Source organism: Epinephelus lanceolatus, chromosome 18, assembly GCF_041903045.1.
Source record: "Epinephelus lanceolatus isolate andai-2023 chromosome 18, ASM4190304v1, whole genome shotgun sequence".
Classification (NCBI taxonomy): domain Eukaryota; kingdom Metazoa; phylum Chordata; class Actinopteri; order Perciformes; family Serranidae; genus Epinephelus; species Epinephelus lanceolatus.
Genome location: NC_135751.1, coordinates 6772189 through 6793578, shown reverse-complemented (window position 1 = coordinate 6793578; position 21390 = coordinate 6772189). Strand labels below are relative to the sequence as shown.

General features: G+C 39.8%; 1 protein-coding gene across 3 annotated transcripts in view; it reads right to left on the bottom strand.

Moving 5' to 3' along the window:
* pdxdc1 (pyridoxal-dependent decarboxylase domain containing 1) overlaps window positions 1-17347 on the bottom strand; it is a 52568-nt gene extending 35221 nt beyond the window's left edge. For 2 of the 3 annotated variants that reach the window (XM_033644003.2, XM_078161233.1), the window contains exons 1-11: window positions 17128-17347; window positions 12572-12690; window positions 12314-12382; window positions 11751-11834; window positions 10187-10336; window positions 8564-8753; window positions 7206-7274; window positions 7037-7115; window positions 6856-6940; window positions 5400-5448; window positions 1469-1570 (exon numbers count right to left, since the gene is read on the bottom strand). In XM_033644003.2, the coding sequence (XP_033499894.1) occupies window positions 1469-1570; window positions 5400-5448; window positions 6856-6940; window positions 7037-7115; window positions 7206-7274; window positions 8564-8753; window positions 10187-10336; window positions 11751-11834; window positions 12314-12382; window positions 12572-12648 (954 nt within the window). In that variant the 5' untranslated portion in view covers window positions 12649-12690; window positions 17128-17347. The remainder of the gene's footprint in view (window positions 1-1468; window positions 1571-5399; window positions 5449-6855; window positions 6941-7036; window positions 7116-7205; window positions 7275-8563; window positions 8754-10186; window positions 10337-11750; window positions 11835-12313; window positions 12383-12571; window positions 12691-17127) is intronic. The other variant, XM_033644004.2, reaches the window with a different exon arrangement.
* Between the last annotated feature and the right edge of the window lie 4043 nt (window positions 17348-21390).

The window sequence follows — 21390 nt, the reverse complement described above, 5'->3', positions numbered from 1 at the left end:
TGCTGATTTCACAAAGGTCCAACTGGGGTAACCACAAGTTTTTAGAGCCTCCCTCAGATGTTCATGCTCTTTCCCTTGGGCCTGAGTGCTGGTAGGTACGTTATCAGCTCTGTGTTGTAGGGTCCTGATAACACCGAGTTTGTGTTCCAGTGGGTGATGAGAATCGAACAGTAAGTATTGGTCTGTGTGAGTGGGTTTCCTGTATACCCCAATGTGGAGGCCTCTGTCCTCTGTAATGTGCACATCACAATCCAAGAAGGGCAAACTATTCTCCTTAACATCTTCTCTTGTGAACTTGATGTTTCTGTCCACCGAATTAATGTGTTCAGTGAAAGCTTGTACCTCTTGAGTTTTGATTTTAACCCATGTGTCATCCACATATCTGAACCAGTGGCTCGGTGCTGTTCCCTCAAAGGAGTTCAATGCTCTGTATTCTACATCCTCCATGTACAGGTTAGCCACAATGGGAGATACCGGTGAGCCCATGGCACAGCCATGTTTCTGTCTGTAAAAATTGCCATTGTATTTGAAATAGGTAGTGCTCAGGCAGAGCTCCAGTAGTTGGCATATCTGGTCTGGGCTGAGCTTGGTTCTGTCGTGGAGGGTGTTGTCATGTATCAACCATTGCCTGACTGTTTCCAAAGCATCCATGGTTGGAATGCAAGTGAACAGGGAAGTCACATCATAGGATACCATTGTATCATCTGGATCCATTTTTAAACCTCTTACTTTGTTCACAAAGTCTATGGAGTTCTGGATATGGTGGGGCGTATTGCCCACCAAGGGAGCCAGGATGTTGGCTAAATGTTTGGCAATGTTATACGTGACCGAGTTAATGCTGCTGACAATGGGTCTGAGGGGTCTGCTATAAAATACATTAAGATATTACCTGTTTTCAAATAATTTCCCCAAAGGAAAACTTTGTCAACATTTGTGTTATCTAATAAGATGAAGTTTTTAGTCTGTTCATCTCAGTTTAGTCTTTTTTTTCTTCTTTTTTTTTTGCAGCAAAATGTATAAGATAAGATATACTTTATTGATACCCAGAGGGGAAATTCATTCAATGTATCGGACTTAAACAGCTACTGATTATATCATTTAAGCAGGCTACCCAATTTGTAACTTCATTTGTATTGGTAATATTAATAATTCATATAAATAAAAAAACGATACTTGGCACTGTGTGACAATACAATATTAACGCACAAAATTATCGCGATACTATGCTGTATCGATTTTTCCCCCAGCCCTAGAATATACTGCAATTAATATTAATGAAATTAAAAATAAATCTTAACTTGGGCAGTTAAAATAGTAGTTATTGATGGAAAAGGTTACATCATTTCGAAAATAATATCTCCTCAGCTGGGATTAGGTAACTAAAAGTACAGCAAAACCTGCCACAAAACTCCCAGAAACAACTATCACTCTGTGCTGACTCAATTTGTATGAAATGATATGAGCCTACCAGTGCTGGGTCCTCATGTCTGTAAAGGGTGACAGCAGTTACAGCAGGTAGTCCCAGCCACTGACCTGGTGTCAGTGTCATACTGTCACTTTTGGTGGCTGCCTGCAGGGGAAAGAACAGTGAACACAGGAACACATGTCACAAGAGAAAGTCACTGTAAGGTGTCCCTTCTTGGGTGTCTGGCTTCTCTAATCAAAATGAGGCCAGACACTAACACAGAGAGGGGAGGCTCAGAAGTTGGCAGAGGTAAAAAGTGGAGACTTAGATTCTTGCCTGTTTTTCTTTTCCAACACTGCCACTCTCTCTCTTTCAGGTTTTTACACTAAGATTATACATCTTTCCAGACATGGCATTTGCAACATTGCTGGCTTCATTTCTTTGTGAAAGTGATGACTTTTGTGCTCTCCACTGCAGACGTGACAGAGAGATCAATAATGCTCATGTGCTTTTTGGCATCTGGTCCATGGAGTGAAGCTGTTGGAAAATTATGATGGGAAGGAAGAAGACTTTCTGCTCTGTTGTAGGCAGCAGTGGACTTTGAAACTTAATTCGCAGCTGAAACATTTCTTTCAAGTTTATCTTAAAACAATATTCACATGTCCATATGTAAACTGAAAGAGTTTTTGGGAACACTTTATATTAAGGTATACATATTCACCATTAACTAATTGCTTATTAGCAGTCATATTAGTAGCATATTGGATTTTTATTAGTTATTATAAAACACTTACTAAAGAGATTCCCTTTATAACCTCCTAATTACTGTGTTATTGATAGGAAGTAAGAGAGCTGTTGCACATGAATAACAATCTCAATATGCTTTGCTCAGTACAGTTTGTAGTTAAGGTAGTAGTGCTATAAAAACAGTCATTCTAACTTAATAACTCTTACTCCTTCTACTCCAAAAAGAAGGGCCCCAGCTAGCCGGCAGATTAGAACCTGAAACCTTATTGCTGTAAAGCAATAGTGCTAACCACTGCACCGCCATGCCACCACGAAGGAGGGCACATGCCAGCTGGCGGCTAGGCCCCGATGTGTGGAGTTTGCGTGTTCTCCCTGTTCTCTGGCTTCCTCCCACAGTCCAAAGACATGCAGGTTAGGTTAATTGCAGACTCTCAATTAGCCATAGGTGTGAATGTGACATGAATGGTTGTCTGTCTATGTCTCAGCCCTGTGATAGTCTGGCAACCTGTTCAGGGTGTACCCCATCATTCACCCAGTGACAGCTGGGATAAGCTCCAGCCCCTAGCAACCCTCAGCAGGAGGGTCCATAAAGTGAATGAATGAGATGTGGTCTATTTTTATGTAATGTAACAAAAAACGTACAAGTGTTTAAAGTGTCTAAATAAGTCAGAATATGTTTGCATTTCTGAAGTGATATTTCACTCATAACTAATTAACTAGTGGTTTGACACTCATCAACCCACACAGGTTGCCTAGTACAACTACTGCAAATAACAGATTCAAGTCTTCAGTTATAAGGCAGTGCATTTTTAATAGATGTGTTTGTCCATTAATAAAGGAGAGATTTCTACTTGTGCTGACTTTGTTCTTCAACCACTGAATAGAAATAGAACCTTTGTGTCTCAGCTGACCTCCATTTCTGTGTGACAAGGGATTTACCAAGTGTGAAGAGAAGTCAACTCTATAACATGGAACCTGTGTGGGTTAATAATAAGTGTCAAACTACCAGATAACTGTTTATGAGCAAGACATCACTTTAGAATGGGGAACATACTCTGAGTTAGAAAGACTTAATTAACTTACTTAAGTTATTTAGACATTATAAACACTTGCAGCTTTGTGTTTTGTTATATAACATTAAATCATACTTATTAAGTGTTATTAGGGCAGTGGTACTACCACCTTATACGGCCCAAAATTAGCAAAGCATATGAAGATCGTAATTCATGTACAACAACTTCTTTACATCCCATCAATAAGCAGCAATTATGAGGTTATTGAGGTAAAACTCTCAGTTAAAGGCCTAGTAGTTGCAGAATATGGCCATGCATAAGGCATTAATAAGTGTTTTATGACTACTTCTACTATGTTCAACTTAATATGAAGTATCACCAAGTTTTTTTATCTGCATTCCATCCATCCATATTGGCTGTGAAATTTTTTCTTCCTAATGTGATTACAATGTAGGTAATGGAAGACAAAATCCACAGTTCTCATTTGTGTAACAATACATTCCAAAGTTCAACCAAAGCTGACATGGGACATCAGGAGACCAAGTTAAGTAGGTATCTTCCATGGTTAAGTAATAGCAGCATCAAGTTCTCACAAAAGGCATCTGTCCCCGTGTCTCAGTTAAACAAGGGAACACTGTCTTTGGAACCACAAGGAGGGAATTTCTTATAAAAAAACATTGTAACTTTGGAAGATCCCCATTTAGGTTTCTAACACAAACTAAAGAATTCTCACATTAGCTCCAGCCAAACTTTAAAATGAATAAACATCTTAAAGGTAGGGTCTGGAGGATTTTCCAGTTGCTGTTTGTAAACACACATTCAAATCTGGCCCCTCCTATCAGGCTCAACTCTCCCGGGTGTACGGAGCCCGGAGGTACGGAAGAAAGCTTCACAGAAGAGGTTCAGGCAAGGCTCGCGCTGGTGCACACTCGGACACACTCAGGCACGGCACCTGCGCTCTCTCATTGGCTGGGGAAATCTCCGTGGTCCGAGCAGTCCGAGCTCACAAAAACATCAAAATACAGTTAAAGGGCAGGAGCTCTGCAAACAGAGTCACCACCACACATGAGTAGAAGCCCATAGGTGATGATTAAGCAGGATTTCATTTGTATATGTCTATATTTTGTTTTGTTTGAAAATCCTCCAGATCCTACCTTTAACACAGGACATGGACTGTGAATTTTGTGTCCCATTACTGACACTGAAATTGTACTCAAGACTACTTCTATTTAAGGTTTGTGTTGGAACATATTTACATGCTTTAATGTTCAAGAAACACTTTATTTCCATTAGGCTGTCTGTGCTGGAACATCTGTATTCACCCACCATCTGAGATGCTCTGTTTTAGCCCCTGTCTCTTTAAGCCAACTCCCAAAACACCCAGTCTGCGCTGATTGGTCAGCATTTCCAGATCTTCCATATCATCTGTGCACCATCATTGTAGCTGAGAAATGACTGTAATGGAAAATAGTGGCACTTTCTACTGTGTAAAATCACCAATAAAAGCTTTTAAACTCAACTGGACATGTTCCAGCAGGAATATGATCCGACATCACATTACCCCAATCCTTGTTTCTCTTCAATGGCTTCCTGTGCATTTTAGAATTAATTTTAAGTTTTTAATGGTCACTTTTAAAGCTTGTCTGGGTTTGGCCCCAAGCTACCTCGCAGAGATGTTGACCCCACATGAGCCAGTTCATAGCCTTAGATCTTCAGGTGGGGCCCTTCTGGTCATTTCAAAGTTGAGGCTTAACTCTTAAGGTGACCATGCTCCATCATCCCTTGGATTTGGAATGACCTGCCTGATGAAATACAGTGACTTCTTTTAAATCACTTCTTAGAACCCACTTTTATGGACTTGCTTTCATGTGATGTCATCTTCTTTTATCTAATCTTGCTTAAAATACTGAAGAAATGTGTCATTTTTTACTTCATGCCTTTTGGCAATCAGGTCATCTATTACTTGCTTAGCTATACACAGTAAATGGAATTTTGACCAGGGGTGCCCAAACTTTTGCAAGCCACTGTAAGACACAACATACGAAATAATAAGTCCCCTTTTAGAGGAAATCTGATTGAGACCAGTATGGACAGGAAGAACAATTACAACCAATAACCCATGTCACTATTATTTTAAGATAGACTTAAAAAAAATGTGACCCTATCCTTTCATTAGTACCTATGGTGGTAAAAAAACACTAGATTAATTAATTAGTATTTTAACATTAGATTACCATGATAGCAGAGGTGATCTGACCCAGTGCTAGGGTTGCCAGGTTGACCCTGAAGGAAAAAACACAACACCAGAATAAAAGTTAACATAACAGTAGTGACAACAGGGACTTCCTGTTGTCATGGCTGAAAACATGAACCATTTCTGGGTGTCAACCTTGGGGGGATGGCATGTAGCCCTGAGCCAACTCCATAAAACCATAACAGCTAGGTTACACCACTGTTTTACTGTGCGTTCCAATACCCATACTACCATACTATATAGTACATCAGAAAAAGATTTAGTGTGTCCCAATACATTCTGAATGTTTTGACCCACAGTCCTCTGCACAGCGTACAATATGTCACATCAACTGATCTGCAAACAGATGTCAGCTTGACAGCTGATTGACAGCTGTCAGAAGTTTCAATAACGGATGACAGTGCATTCAAGTAACTGATGACCAGTCGAATAGGAGTAATGGGAATATTAATTGTTTAAGTGAACCAAATAATCATAAATACATCACAAACAACAATAGGACATAACTATAAAAATTACAATGAAAGAGAACTGCAGATATTATTCACTGTCACAAACATGTTTGAATCTACAATCTGTGCAGTTATAATTTTTAGGTTAACCTACAAACACTGCAAACTAACAACAGCAGAGCTCTCTGGGTTGATCTCAGTCTCTGGCGAACTCAGTAAGTGGCATGTTTTTTTATCTCCAAGGTAACAGATATAAAAGCCAGAGGGTTAAAGTTCAGGGTGTAATTTTATGAGAAAGTAGTATATGCAGTACGGTGTGCATACTGCATGAAACAGTATGTACTTAATTAAGGGTAGCTGCAGTACCTACTTAAAGTAAAAAGAAAAAGTATGCACTTCAGAAAGCACCCTTAGTTTCTCTCCTCTGCTATGTGGATGTGAGCTGCAGGTGTGTCTGTCGGTTTGATCGAGGGCGAGGTTGAGACACACACACATATGCGCATACACACACAGACCAGAGAAGGCAAGTGGACAGGATGAAGCTTGTGCTTCTGCGAAATTCACACAAGATCCAGCAATGCAGCACCTTCCTGCAGTGAAGGAGGTGTGGATGTGTTTATTTGTGGTTTATAATGTTACTGCCATTAAACAATCAATAAAAGATGTTTAACTTCTCTGATTCACTGCTTTGTTCTCGTTAACACCGTTCCCCCCCTTCATTCACTTTCTAGCTCCCTTGACCACCTCTGCTCTCTCAGTCTTGTTGAGCCGAGCACGAGAGGCCAGGTTTGATTATTTTCTTTACAATCAATAAGCGACAAATCCTGCATAGTATACCTTTAAGCTGCACTGATAATAACACTAGTGTGGAGGATGATATTTACAGTTGCATGAACACTGTGAGAGTATTTCAGTGAATTCATGTTAAACATGAGGTGCATACATTAAGACTATATAATGCAGAGATTTAAAGTATTGACCCACCCCTCCACATGCAGCCACATGCTGTACTGATCACACAAGTCTTTCAGACGACCCAATTTGTCTGTATGTCCTGCCCCAGGGGTGCCTGGGAAAAAACATCAGAAAGTATCATAAGCAACTGGTTTGTGCCACATGTGTAGATAGTGAATAGAGCAATATTTGAACTGTGATTTCCCCTCACCTGCATTGGCAATCAACAGCAGAGGAAGCTTCCCAGCTTCTATGTCCTCTTTGATTAGTTTGTCCAACAGGGCAATGTCCTGACAGAGACAAACACGATCAGTCAAGTTTTTTCTAACTATCTGAAAGTGTGTTTTGAAAGTGTTCATCCATCATTGGGATTTTCTTACCATTTGGTGTTGGGATCCAAAGATGGTATTGCATGGGACTGTACACAGACTAGAGAGAGGCAGGCCAAGCTAATGACACAGAGAGAATGACATGAAAATCATTTTCTATTACGTATGCAACTGGACATAATACAATGTAATCTGTATGACAATATAATACTGAATACTGACATCAGACAATTTTGTGTGCTGTTAAAATCATAGGGCCCTATCTTACATCCAGTGCACAGTTACAAGTATAAGTAGCAAATGTGAGCGCATCTGTGCGCCCATGGGCGTGTAGGTCTAAAAATGAAATGTGGTCAGGCACATTGTTGGTGCATTGCTATTTTGAGGCAGCAAGAAGTGATTGCACTATTGAAAAATGAAAACCTGGTCTAAAAACCAGAAGAGCTCAGTATTTTTCTGCTTCCTAAAGGGCACATTATTCAGATAGTATGATACATTTACAGGGTGGGGTTCACAGCACGTGTACACTCTGCTTGTTATACACACAGGGACAGCAAATGGGTTGCAGGTGAGTGAAATAATACATCATTAATTGGGAAAATATCACTGACATTCTGTAAAATATGAACATAGCAGAGAGCAGAGCAGAGCTGCAGAGCTGCTGTCTGACTCCACATTGAGAGACGCTGTGCACGTTTACACACAAGGAGCAGTTTAACTTTATTGATTATTTCAGAAGCTAAAAGTTTAGTTCTGTTTCCTCTGTCAAGTTTATAACTTCAGTTTTAGTTGTGTTGCTAAAATGTCTCACAATATTTGCTGCAGTGACATTACTGCTCTGACTGCATCACCCTCAGCAGATAACTGCTCGCTTCTCCAATTTACCACACCATGTAAATAGCAGTGCACCAGGTCCAGGCACACCTGGCTTTTAAGGGGAATGGAAGACAACACTGATTGTGTGAATTCATGTTATGCCCAAAACACCTGTGATTAATTAAAGGACTAACTACAATCCCTTTGTCCCTTGTGCCTTTCTTTGCTCCGAGACTATGCGCCTTTTAACCAATGGTGACGTTGGAAACACACTAAATGTACTGGTGCCATGCACTTTAGAAAATTCAAATTGAACCCACATATATGGTCTACCAGCACAATACAAGTAGTCTATCCAAAGGAGACTTGTTAAATACATTACTTTGTTGATATTCAAGAGTAACTGCCTCCACGTGAATAAAGAGCCCTAGATGGCATCTCTTGCTTTTATAGCCCCTTCGTATAGAATCTGAATATTTCTAAAATCTCTGTGGATACACCTAAATATTCACATTAGATTTTCACACACATGGGCTTTAATCTTATCTTATCGCATTAATTTGGTGTGCCAGTTTGTGTTCCAGCCTTCCTACCTGGCTGCACAGATGCTGCCCCAGTCCGGGTCTGCCAGAGGCACTCTGGTAGATGACTGGCTGTTTGGAGCTGAGGATTGCATAGCCCTCAGAGGCATACTCTTCATAACGGGCATTAATGACCAGCCGACACACTTTGACTAGGCCATCCCTGTCATCCTCATGGAAGTAGGCTGAACCGTTCTCATACCTGAGGGTCACATTTGATTGGTGTCAAACAGAGTACTGGAAGCAGAAAGCAACATTAGCCAAGCTACAACAATATACTGAGTCACTCAAAGTTATTACAAAAATGGTAAAACTACAGAATTTGAGATTTAGCATTGTGTATTAATTAAACAAAAATATAAAAATAATAAGTGTACTACAATGGCTAACATGATCTAATTTCTGGGTGAGGTGAGGTTTATTATGTGTTATTTTATGACTGTAGTGGCTTAACGTATTAAATATTAACTTCCTGAGACCCCAGCTTCTGTTTGGTATGCATCTTCAGTTTCTCCTAGCTATTTGGGACTACTAGGACCTGACAAGTATAAAAACCTAACTTTGTCTTTGAACCGGAAGTAGCTTTAAAAAAAAAAGAAAAGATGTCCTCCTATGGGGGCGTTTGGTTTCTTTTTAATAGTCACAAGTGTGTAATATAGATTTAAACTGTTTACTTCAATGCCTAAAGAAACTGTTGTTAAAATTGTTGCTAAAATTACAAACAATGCAACATTTGTTCAATGTTTTGTAACTCTCTGGGTTAGGGGTCACTCTTCCAAGTTAGAATCTGCTCAAAACTCAAAACATTTTTATGCCTGAGCATGACTGTGCAAAAGCAAAATTGAAAATAATACAACACATCTAAAAGCCTTGTGATTTGTTTGTTTTGTTTCTCTGTATGAATTCTCCCTGCTCCATACTCTAAACCAGGAGTGTCCTTTTTGTCTGTAGGAACAGTCTTCCACACCTAATTGGCCTGTGTGGAATGCTGCAATAATACAATTATAAAGTCCCATTGTCCTCAAACAAGTATTCTCTAATTAATGGGGTCCTAGCTTGTTACTGTTGATAAAACTGGTCAAGTTTGTTTGCCATATCAAACTACAAACATTCCTGAGCATTAATAAACAGGTTTCAACCATAACTTTTGATCAGGTTTTGTACCTTATCCACTTTTATGTCAGAATTGGCTGTAGACTGGCTTGGCAGAGAAGCCAGCTGTCATGTTTTTGTATGGGTTAGTGTATTGTGCTTTTGCTACCACCAGATGGCACAAAAAATGTCCACAAATGAGGACGATGGGCCTAAGTTAAGCAGTAGCATCAGGTGCAGCAATCCGAAAATTCAATGTCCTCATGAGGATGAAGGGTCGCATGAGGTTAAAATGAAAACATGATGGTACCAGAAATCTAGAGGTTTTACAGAATCAGAATCACCTTTATGGGCCAAGTAAGTGTGTACACATACTACAAATCTGACTCTAGTTTCTATCTCTACAGTGGCTAAGATAGTAAGACCCTGTGCTCCTGCTGATGCTGGTTTTTACTGTGTACTTATTATACCACCAACACAACCAAAACAGAAGTGATTCATTGGATCTAAAGGTATCCTGCAGTGTTGTAGCCACAGGCCTACCTGAACAGTCTGCAGAGCCACAGTGTGGTGTCAGACAGGATCCGAGTAGTCAACTTCCGTAGCCGCTCTCTGTCCAACACAGATATGTAGGCTGCCAGGCTGTGACCCAGCAAGGCCATGTGACCCTGTTCACCCACATTCTGCATCCTACTGGAAACATCAAACAGCAGCTTTATACATATTATACTGTGGCCTATTTCCTCCATTCCTTACACTCTAAGAAATAAGGTCCCAAAAGGGTTCTTCCTAAGGTCTGAGTTCTATCTAGAACCTTTTGCTTTTTTTTCCAAAGAAAGGGTTCTTTGTTAGAAAGAGTTCTTCAAGGACAGTTGAAAGCATGGGTGTTAAAAGCTCCTCACCCTCAAATATTCAAAGTTACCCATGTTCCATATGGTATTTTAAAAATATAAATGTATCTGGAATCCCCTTAATTAATTCATTTTACTTGTGTTCTGCCATAGTTGATATCTTTACCATAGTTTTAGGCCATAAAATACCACATGGTCTGCTATAATTCTTTTTTTTTTGTATTCTGTTCTAAATTGGAACAGAGTTTCAGTTTCCAACTGTACTGCACCATTGAAATAGTAAAGGATATTTGTTTTTATCGCAAAATACAAGCAAGGACAAACTATCAATGATAAGACAACGACAATGACTATTACATGCAAATCTCCATCCTATCTTTCCAACCTGTAAAGTATGTCATGCCTATTGATGTCATCAAGGTTCTCAGGTCAAGTCGGTGAAAACCTGCTATTTTTTGTGTTTTTCAGCTGGTAACCAAGTTAGGATTCCGAATGAATTTTTTTGCAGTCGAAATGCTCCAAACAGTTCAAAGTTTCATGCACAAACCGGAACAGAACCCATTCCATGTTGGTGGAAAACAGGTTATTGGGGGTTTTCTAGGTATAACCTTTTAGGTTGGGTTCCAGGTAGAACCTTCCGACAGGTTTCCAGTTGAAACCTATATAAAAGGTTCTACCTGGAACCAAAAAGGTTTCTCCGATCGGAACAAGCTGAAGAACCCTTTATGGTTCTAGCTAGCACTTTGATTTTCTAGGAGTTTCCTTTTTTTCCATGGAGGAGTATCTGTTTTCTGATTTCAGTAAAACTACAATAGCTTAGTTGTAATAGTTCTCCTCCAGTGTTTCTTTGCTTCCTTCTACCAATCCAGTCATTCTGATTATTGTTTCATATAAAGAGCCTCTCTAGAACAGTCTAGAGGTAAACATGCACCATGCCTGTGATGTAAAAAAAATGTGTTGTTTTATGATCAGAACAGTGGGTAAACAGCATGCCTAACATGACTCAGCTTTTTAACTGTCATTACTTAACACCTTAATGTACTAAAATCACCACAAATGTCAGAAACTGTACCATCTTACTCAAAGTTAGAAATAATATGTTACTCATTAGGTTACCAGTTAGGTTATTAGGTTATTCATTTCAACATGACTTAAAAAAGAAGATTGTATCCAAACACTAAATGGTTAATATGTGAGGTACAAAATGCTGAATAGGTATAGGTATGTTTTTTTTTTTCCACTGATTAGTTTCTTACTGTTGGCTTGGTTTGTCCTCTTCCTCCTCCTCATCATGAATGAGGTTGTGGACAAGGTGCAAAATAGTGGCAACATCCTGACCACTGCTCGGGAGCACAAAGAAACAAGTGATAAGCTTCAGTTCTTGAGCTTTTCTCAAACCTTAACTCTTCTCATGCCTCCAATTTACACACAAGTCTTTAAACACTGACATTGTCCTCTCTCACATAATGTAGCCTACCTCTCCAACTTAAAATAATGTTCAATGAGCAAAACTGCCAAGTCACCCAATACTCAGTTTACTCAAATGTTAACTTCCCCAAAACAGGAGGTTAGAAGTTTTAAATTGCTATTTTTCCCACAATTGTAATAGTACTGAGGGAAAATATTTCATAACATTGTGTGTAGTCTACTCTCAATAACTGTGAAACATCCTTTAAATAATGAGCAGTTCACCCCAGAGTCAAAAAATAAATATTCCACTCAGTGTCATGCCTAACAATGCCCCTTGAATGTTCTAAAACCACTGTCAGCCACTACATGAGTGTGTGTGTGTGTGTGTGTGTGTGTGTGTGTGTCTTACTCTCCCTGCAGGGGTCCAGGGATGCTGGTTCTGTTGAGGCGCCACTTCTCTGGCCCTACCTCATTCTCTCTAAATAGAGGCACAGGGTAGAAACACAGACAACATATAATGTTGAATTCATGCACTCACTGGTTAGAAATTCAACCTTAGACTAACATCACAGGATCATCAGAAAGTCATTGATGTACACTGTGGTCATTTTACCAGCTGTCAGATTTGATACTTGTTGAAATTAAAGAAATAAGTCTCTCATCTTACCTCTGTCCATCTTCCAGGATTCTCATGGCTTCACTCAGATTTTTGCCCACTTGAGCCAACGTGGAGTCCACCATCATCTAAGGTGTGTGTGTCTGGTATGTGTGCGGTGCGTGTGTGTGCTATGAGCAAGGAAAAAAGAATATAAGGACAATAATTTTAAAGTCAGTAATAAAAATGCTGCAACACTTTTAAGTGTGTGTGTGTGTGTGTGTGTGTGTGTGTGTGTGTGTGTGTGCATGCGTGTGTGTGTGTGTGTGTGTGTGTGTGTAATACAGACAGCACAGTGAGAGATAAAAACTGAGCCATAAAAAGACCAAAGTTTAGCTGTAGTTATCTGTTCAGAGTAGAGCTGGGTCAATTTTCAGTTTTGCTGGTCCGGTCTGCTGTAGCCTACATCAGCAACCTGTTCTGATGTCATCATAAAGCTAAATCCAACTCATTTTGCATTATCAAAAAATAATATGACAAAGTAATTAACACAATATTGTTTATAAACAGACTAATGTAGCCACTTGTGTCTAGAAGGCTCGGCGCAATTTACTGCTGAACCCAGGCAACATAAGTAAGATCACATTTCAATAGAGGTGGGAGCAATGTGTTTACTAGAAAGTTTATTTGTATCTTGAAGTGACAAGATGGGACACGGCAGAGTTAGCCTCAAAGAAAACGAAAACTGTACCAAAATGGCAACATTTTGGATATGAAGCTGACAAAGGAGGTGAGCCAAAAAACAAGGCTACATACGAGGCTACGTCAGTCTTCCTGCTGATTGTGGCGCTACCTCACCGTCTGCTTGTTATTATTATTCAGTGTTTATTGGCTGTTGGCAAACCAGCTCAGAGGTGTATTACCACCACCAAGTGGACCAAAGTTGCTACACTCTCATTCATGGGTTCTGTCAGCTTTTTAATCTGTTCAACTTCAGAGCGGCTGCTGAGTCAAGTGTAACACCTAGTGAGAAAACTCAATATACCAGTCCAGTCCAGTGTTTGGCTCAATATCAAACCTTTTTTTTTTTTCAAACTCAAAACAGTTTTTACACTGGCTGGACCCTTGCTGAGAGAGCACAACCCAAAGGTCTGTTCTGTCTATCTCTTTAAGACAAATATATTATCTGCTAATACAAATGGTGCAGCAAAAATGTGTAAGTATAATCTGTAGTTCGGTCCAAGAGCCAGCGAAAATCCACTGAATGACATTAAAGGTGAACTGCTGAGATGGAGGAAAATTTACCACAGTTCATTTACACATACTACGCACATTGTTATGATACAGAGCTTATTGAAAATTGACAAAATATCCCTTTAAATAAAAAAAAAAAAAAATACCAGCGATGTCCAAATGAAGCTTCATGAACCGCCAGTTGTATTTGCTGAGCCCACTAGATGGCGCTCTTTGTGTAATGAAAAAGGCTCAAGGGATGGCAATGCAGTTTGGTTTCAACCCTTTGTTGAACAAAGAGTGCCAAAGTGGACCCAAAAAATAAAGAAAATTGTTCATGAAGCTTTATTTGGCCATTGCTAGTTGAGACCAAACTGCATTTCCATCCCTTGAGCCTTTTTCATTACACCAAGAGCGCCATCTAGTGGATTCAGCAAATACAACTGGTGGTTCATGAAGCTTCATTTGGACATCACTAAAAAACAAAGCACTTATGAAGCTGTGTACACCTTGCATAAAAAAATACAGAATATCAATACAAGACCAGCCTTTTATGTGCCATTTATGTGCTGTTCTCACACCTGGTGTGGCCATTTCCATTGATTATAGTGGAGTGTCAGCTGCTCTGTTAACAGTACGAATCAGTCTGTATCCACAACACAGCCAAAGTTTCACAGTTATAGGCAATCTTATTTGACTTTGCAGAAAGTAGATGGCTTCATGTGCATCTTTTGGTTGGGAGTAAGTAAACATTTTTTCACAAATACAAAAAAATCAACTCCTCTATTCCAGCAACAAATAAAAGCTGAGCAACTCTCTACACTTCACAGGCTGTAATTTCAGGCCTCAAGGAAGGAATATAGTAGAGCATTCAAATGGGTGTGGACACTTGATTTGCACATTCACTGAGTGTTTACTTTGGGAAACTCCTGCACAGAGAACAACGACACACAGTATATTAACGCTTTACCTACTTTTTAAAACTTCACTGGTTGATCTGGTAACTGACTGTACTTAAAGCTTGATACAATTTAAATTAAAATATCAGATAATATTACTACAGTTAGGCTTGGGTGGTATCTATTTTTTCCTACTTTTTTGGCTTTTTATGCCTTTATTAGAGACGACAAGTGTCAAGTGGGGAGGGCAGGGGGGTGGCATGCAACAAAGGGCCGCAGGGTGGAATCGAGCAAGGACAGTGCCTTTGTACATAGGGAGCCAGCTCTACCCATTGAGCTACCGGGCACCCAACAACAGTAAGCCTTCTTAAACAAATCTTGCTGGGTTTAAATACTTATGTCTCATCAAATAATGAATTGATAAGAAATAAGCACCCGTCTTGCTGGAGGACCTGGTGACACTTGTTGCTGGAATAGACACCGACACATCAGAGGGCTGAACAGAGATAATGTGTTGAATAAAATCTTGCTGCTAATAAAGTGCTTTTGTAGTTGGAGGAAGTTATCTCAAGATACAGTGATATGTAGCAATACTCCCAAACAGGAGCAAGATGTTCTTCTTTTTTACTAGTCCTGTAATATTATCCCACAACTCACAGCCACCTTTTTTTTCAGCTCACCTGCCTGTTCCACCAGTGGAGACTGACCTCTGGTGGTGCATGCTGTGCACTACATCACCACAACACAGCATCTCCCTATCAGTTTAATCAAAAACGGTGTGGCTGTATTTTTGACCCTTGGGATTTCTAAATACCCTGGAACTCTTTTCTGATATCTGTGATTTGAGGAAATTTAAAGTTTTAGTATAGAGGTAATGCATTTTTTTTTAATATAAGTGATGGCATTTTGAAGATAATACATTATCACAACACGGATACTTTCAAAAAAATAAATACATACAACATTTTAATATTTTGTGTTATGTCCAGAAAATAATTATTAATAATTGTCTCTGACTCAAGAAAAATAACTGATCTGCAGTGCATGCTAGTATTACAATTACTACCCCTTTTCAATACAGAAACAATATCAATAACAGTTATCACACTATACACTGTCTAACAAAAGTTAATTTCAAAATAAAATTTGATTAAATATCTACATGTACCACAACAGTTTTTTTTTTTGTTTTTGTTTTTTTTTTTAAACTGAGGCTAAAATGTGCAATTTTAAGACATCACTCAGAAAACTTTGGCTGGATATTTTTCATTAATTTGGATATTTTGTATTTATCCTATCTACCCACCCCTTTTTTCAATTGTTAATGTGTTTATTTTATTGCAGTTTCATTAGTTTTTATTAAAGTTTTTATTACAATATTCAATTACAGTTAAATTCACATTTTCACATTTTAAATCAAATGACATTTTAAACTTATTAATTTCTCTGATATTAAAATAGTAATAAATAAACTACAATTACTCAATTATGCATACATGTACAGTATGCAACATTATTAAAAAAATCCTGATATCGATATAGCGTTCAATATTCTATCTATCTATCTATCTATCTATCTATCTATCAACAATGCAGTTCTCCTTAACATATGGTTATCAAAGACTTATGACAAGGAAATGTAATAGAAGCACAATATTTTACAGTACAATAAATCTAATTTTCAAAAATGACATCAGTGCACTTAAAGGGTAAACTTCATTAGAAATTTCATAATTACAAATTAATCCAATCATCTTTTTCTGTTCTTTTTAAAAAAGAAAAACAAACTCTGGTGCATATCAGAAAATGTGTACGCTGATACTGAGATCTATACTGGCCTATAAAATGGGCCAACCAATATATTGGTCAGGCTCTAGTGCATACACATTTTTTCAGTTTTAATATAGCTCTGTTGTATGTTTACTTTGTGTCTAACTATCAGCCTTGTTTTTAGTCTGATTGTTAAGCACTTTGTGAGGATTTTTTATAAAGTGACACAAATTAAAGTTAAATTACTACTACTACTACTATTACTACAGGTATTACAGCGCAGTGCTCTATTGTATATATATATAAGTTAATTTGTATTTAATTTTGCCAATCATATTAAGAATGTCTTCATGTGTGCATGCAGGTGTGATGGTTTTGACAGGAGGATCAGAGGCGGATCCTGTGACTGACTGTTTAATGAGCAGCAGTCCACCAAGCTGCTGTTTGTCTCCTCTCCTGGCAGAACCGCAATGTCAGCACAGTCTCTGAGCGGACACATTAGTGATAAGAGACAGCAGCTGCAATGTTACACAGATAATACACGTTTCATGGAGCTTTCTTTCAGCTAACAGGTTACACAGCACCAGGAAACAGCAGGGAAGTAGTGTGTTCGCTGCCTGTCACAGGTGACACACACAGAAACACACACACACATAAGCTAGCTAGCAAAACACACACAGCTTCTTCACACAGCTGACCCACCAAGCCAAGCCAAGCCCTCCTTACCTTCACTGCACACAGCTGACAGCCGGACCCGGTCTGCTGCTGCTGCTGGAGGGGACTCAAACAAGCTGTGGCAAGGCAACGCTGCGGCGTCCCTTCACACGTCTTCGGGAAAGCTTGCTGAAATGTTGAATTTGACACGTATTTACTGCTCTCACTTGTTTCTGGATTCCGCAGACTGAAGTGAACCGGACAATTTACTTCCTGGATTGGCGCGCGACGTGCGTTCCACGCTGGCAGCGCCGACGTCACGTTTTGCCACAGAAGTGGCCAGTCAGGTCGGGTAGCTGCTGATGACGACAGCGGATTTTTAATGTCCGTGAACACAACCTCAGGGAGGAGATCAGCTGTCGTATCATGAAATAGCATCAGTAGGCTATTTAAATTCATATAAACTGACTTGGAAATTAGTCTGACACGTGGACAAATGTAGGTCGTTATTATTATTATTATTTTGCTTGCTTTGCTTGCGAGATTAACTAAACATTTAAAATTTAAAATCTAGATCCTGTAATAGGCCTATGTTAAGCCAAAAATAGCCTATTTTTTAAAAGTGGTCGGAGACAAGTTAACGATACGCTCACTGTCTTGAATGAGTTTTTGACTGTAGGGTTTGTTGGATTTTAGATTGGGTCTGGATTATCAACTCCGTGAGAGCCTCAGACAGAGGCGTCACACCAAATTCTGGGTCCAATACTTAAACTCTATGTGGGGCCCCTCACCCTTTCTCTTTTGACCCATGTTTCTCCCATGCACTTACTTATTTAGTTATTTATTATCAATCAATTTTATTTATAAAGCCCAATATCACAAATCACAATTTGCCTCACAGGGCTTTACAGCATACGACATCCCTCTGTCCTTAAGACCCTCGCAGCGGATAAGGAAAAACTCCCCAAAAAAAAAACCCTTTAACGGGGAAAAAAAAAACGGTAGAAACCTCAGGAAGAGCAACTGAGGAGGGATCCCTCTTCCAGGACGGACAGACGTGCAATAGATGTCGTACAGAACAGATCAGCATAATAAATTAACAGTAATCCATATGACACAATGAGACAGAGAGAGAGAGAGAGAGAGAGAGAGAGGGAGAGAGACAGAGAGAGAGAGATGCAGGTAATGACAGTAGCTTACAACAACATTAATGAAAGTAATAATATTATAGTTATAGTTCTGGCTACTGTGGTACAATATGTTGAAAGTATGTATTAATATCTGACAGTATACTTGTGTGTAATAACAGTAGAAGTATGACTAATGACTAATGATGGCAGCAGCAGCAGGAGGCATCTGGCAGGACCACGGCAGCAGCACAACCACACACGTCACGCTGTCCAGGCACCGCTGCGGTATGAGTTAATCTGAGAGACAGTGGAGCACAAAGGCTCCGGAGAAGAAGCCGAGTTAGTGACATCCAGAATGGCCGAGTTAGCAAGATGCAGTAATAGAATACGAGAGAGAGAGAGAGAGAGAGAGAGAGAGGGAGCCCGGTGTATTATAGGGGGGTCCTCCGGCAGACTAGGCCTAAGTCAGCCTAACTAGGGGCTGGTACAGGGCAAGCCTGAGCCAGCCCTAACTATAAGCTTTATCAAAGAGGAAAGTCTTAAGTCTAGTCTTAAATGTGGAGACGGTGTCTGCCTCCCGGACCGTAACAGGAAGATGATTCCACAGGAGAGGAGCCTGATAGCTGAAGGCTCTGGCTCCTTATCTGCTTTTGGAGACTTTAGGGACCACGAGTAACCCTGCGTTCTCAGAGCGCAGTGTTCTGGTGGGATAATATGGCACTATGAGCTCTCTAAGATATGATGGAGCTTGACCATTTAGAGCTTTATAAGTTAACAGTAGGATTTTAAATTCAATTCTGGATTTTACAGGGAGCCAGTGCAGAGAAGCTAAAACAGGAGAAATATGATCTCGTTTCTTAGTTCCTGTTAGTACACGTGCTGCTGCATTCTGAATTAGCTGGAGAGTTTTTAAGGACTTACTAGAGCTACCTGATAATAGAGAGTTACAGTAATCCAGCCTTGAGGTAACAAAAGCGTGGACCAATTTTTCTGCATCTTTTCGGGTCAGGATAGGCCTAATTTTCGCAATATTACGCAGATGAAAAAATGCAGTCCGTGAGGTTTGCTTTAAATGAGAATTAAAAGACAAATCTTGATCAAATATTACTCCGAGGTTTCTTACAGTAGTGCTAGAGGCCAGAGCAATGCCATCTAGAGAAACTATGTCATCAGATAAAGAGTCTCTGAGTTGTTTGGGGCCAAGAACAATAACTTCAGTTTTGTCTGAATTTAACATCAGGAAATTGGTGCTCATCCAATTTTTTATGTCTTTAAGGCAGTTATGGAGTTTAGTTAATTGATTACTTTCTTCTGGCTTCATCGATAAATACAACTGTGTATCATCCGCATAACAATGGAAATTTATAGAGAGAAGTGTATTACAAAGTCAGTTTGCTTTCTTTCCCTTTCATTTTGTGGAGCCCTGATTTCCCTTTTCTGGGGAAAGACATGTCACTGTGTGTTGGTGCTCCAGCAGCACAAACAGTCCCTCACATGGCTCTGGCTGTGATTAGAGACAAATCTTAGTGCAGGGGTGGACTAAACCATTGTGCTGTTGTACCTTTTTTTTTAATAAAAAGTTCAAACATTTCCAATCCATTTATTCAGCTAATTTCAATTTAATTATGGCACTAATTCTTAGAAATAGAAAATGGCAAACAAAACCAAACTTTTCATGTCTTGTCATGCTTTTCGAGCCCCCTTGTTTGTTCAAAAGAAGTCTAACCAAGAGTCAGAGCACTGCTCTTATCTTGAGAGTCTAACTGACCCCAACCATAAGTAACGTCACTCTGTTTGATAATATGCTGGTGATTTCTTTGTGAATGACTTTCTGCAAACACACACCGGAGGTATACAGTAGGTGCAGTGGTAGACCAGGGTTGAACCATTTTTGACTATTTCACAGTGGTGGAATGTAAGTACAGTACAGGCCAAAAGTTTGGACACACCTTCTCATTCAATGCGTTTTCTTTATTTTCATGACTATTTACATTGTAGATTCTCACTGAAGGCATCAAAACTATGAATGAACACATGTGGAGTTATGTACTTAACAAAAAAAGGTGAAATAACTGAAAACATGTTTTATATTCTAGTTTCTTCAAAATAGCCACCCTTTGCTCTGATTACTGCTTTGCACACTCTTGGCATTCTCTCCATGAGCTTCAAGAGGTAGTCACCTGAAATGGTTTCCACTTCACAGGTGTGCCTTATCAGGGTTAATTAGTGGAATTTCTTGCTTTATCAATGGGGTTGGGACCATCAGTTGTGTTGTGCAGAAGTCAGGTTAATACACAGCCGACAGCCCTATTGGACAACTGTTAAAATTCATATTATGGCAAGAACCAATCAGCTAACTAAAGAAAAACCAGTGGCCATCATTACTTTAAGAAATGAAGGTCAGTCAGTCCAGAAAATTGCAAAAACTTTAAATGTGTCCCCAAGTGGAGTCGCAAAAACCATCAAACGCTACAACGAAACTGGCACACATGAGGACCGACCCAGGAAAGGAAGACCAAGAGTCACCTCTGCTTCTGAGGATAAGTTCATCCGAGTCACCAGCCTCAGAAATCGCAAGTTAACAGCAGCTCAGATCAGAGACCAGATGAATGCCACACAGAGTTCTAGCAGCAGACCCATCTCTAGAACAACTGTTAAGAGGAGACTGCGCCAATCAGGCCTTCATGGTCAAATAGCTGCTAGGAAACCACTGCTAAGGAGAGGCAACAAGCAGAAGAGATTTGTTTGGGCCAAGAAACACAAGGAATGGACATTAGACCAGTGGAAATCTGTGCTTTGGTCTGATGAGTCCAAATTTGAGATCTTTGGTTCCAACCGCCGTGTCTTTGTGAGACGCAGAAAAGGTGAACGGATGGATTCCACATGCCTGGTTCCCACTGTGAAGCATGGAGGAGGAGGTGTGATGGTGTGGGGGTGTTTTGCTGGTGACACTGTTGGGGATTTATTCAAAATTGAAGGCACACTGAACCAGCATGGCTACCACAGCATCCTGCAGCGACATGCCATCCCATCCGGTTTGCGTTTAGTTGGACCATCATTTATTTTTCAACAGGACAATGACCCCAAACACACCTCCAGGCTGTGTAAGGGCTATTTGACCAAGAAGGAGAGTGATGGAGTGCTGCGGCAGATGACCTGGCCTCCACAGTCACCGGACCTGAACCCAATCGAGATGGTTTGGGGT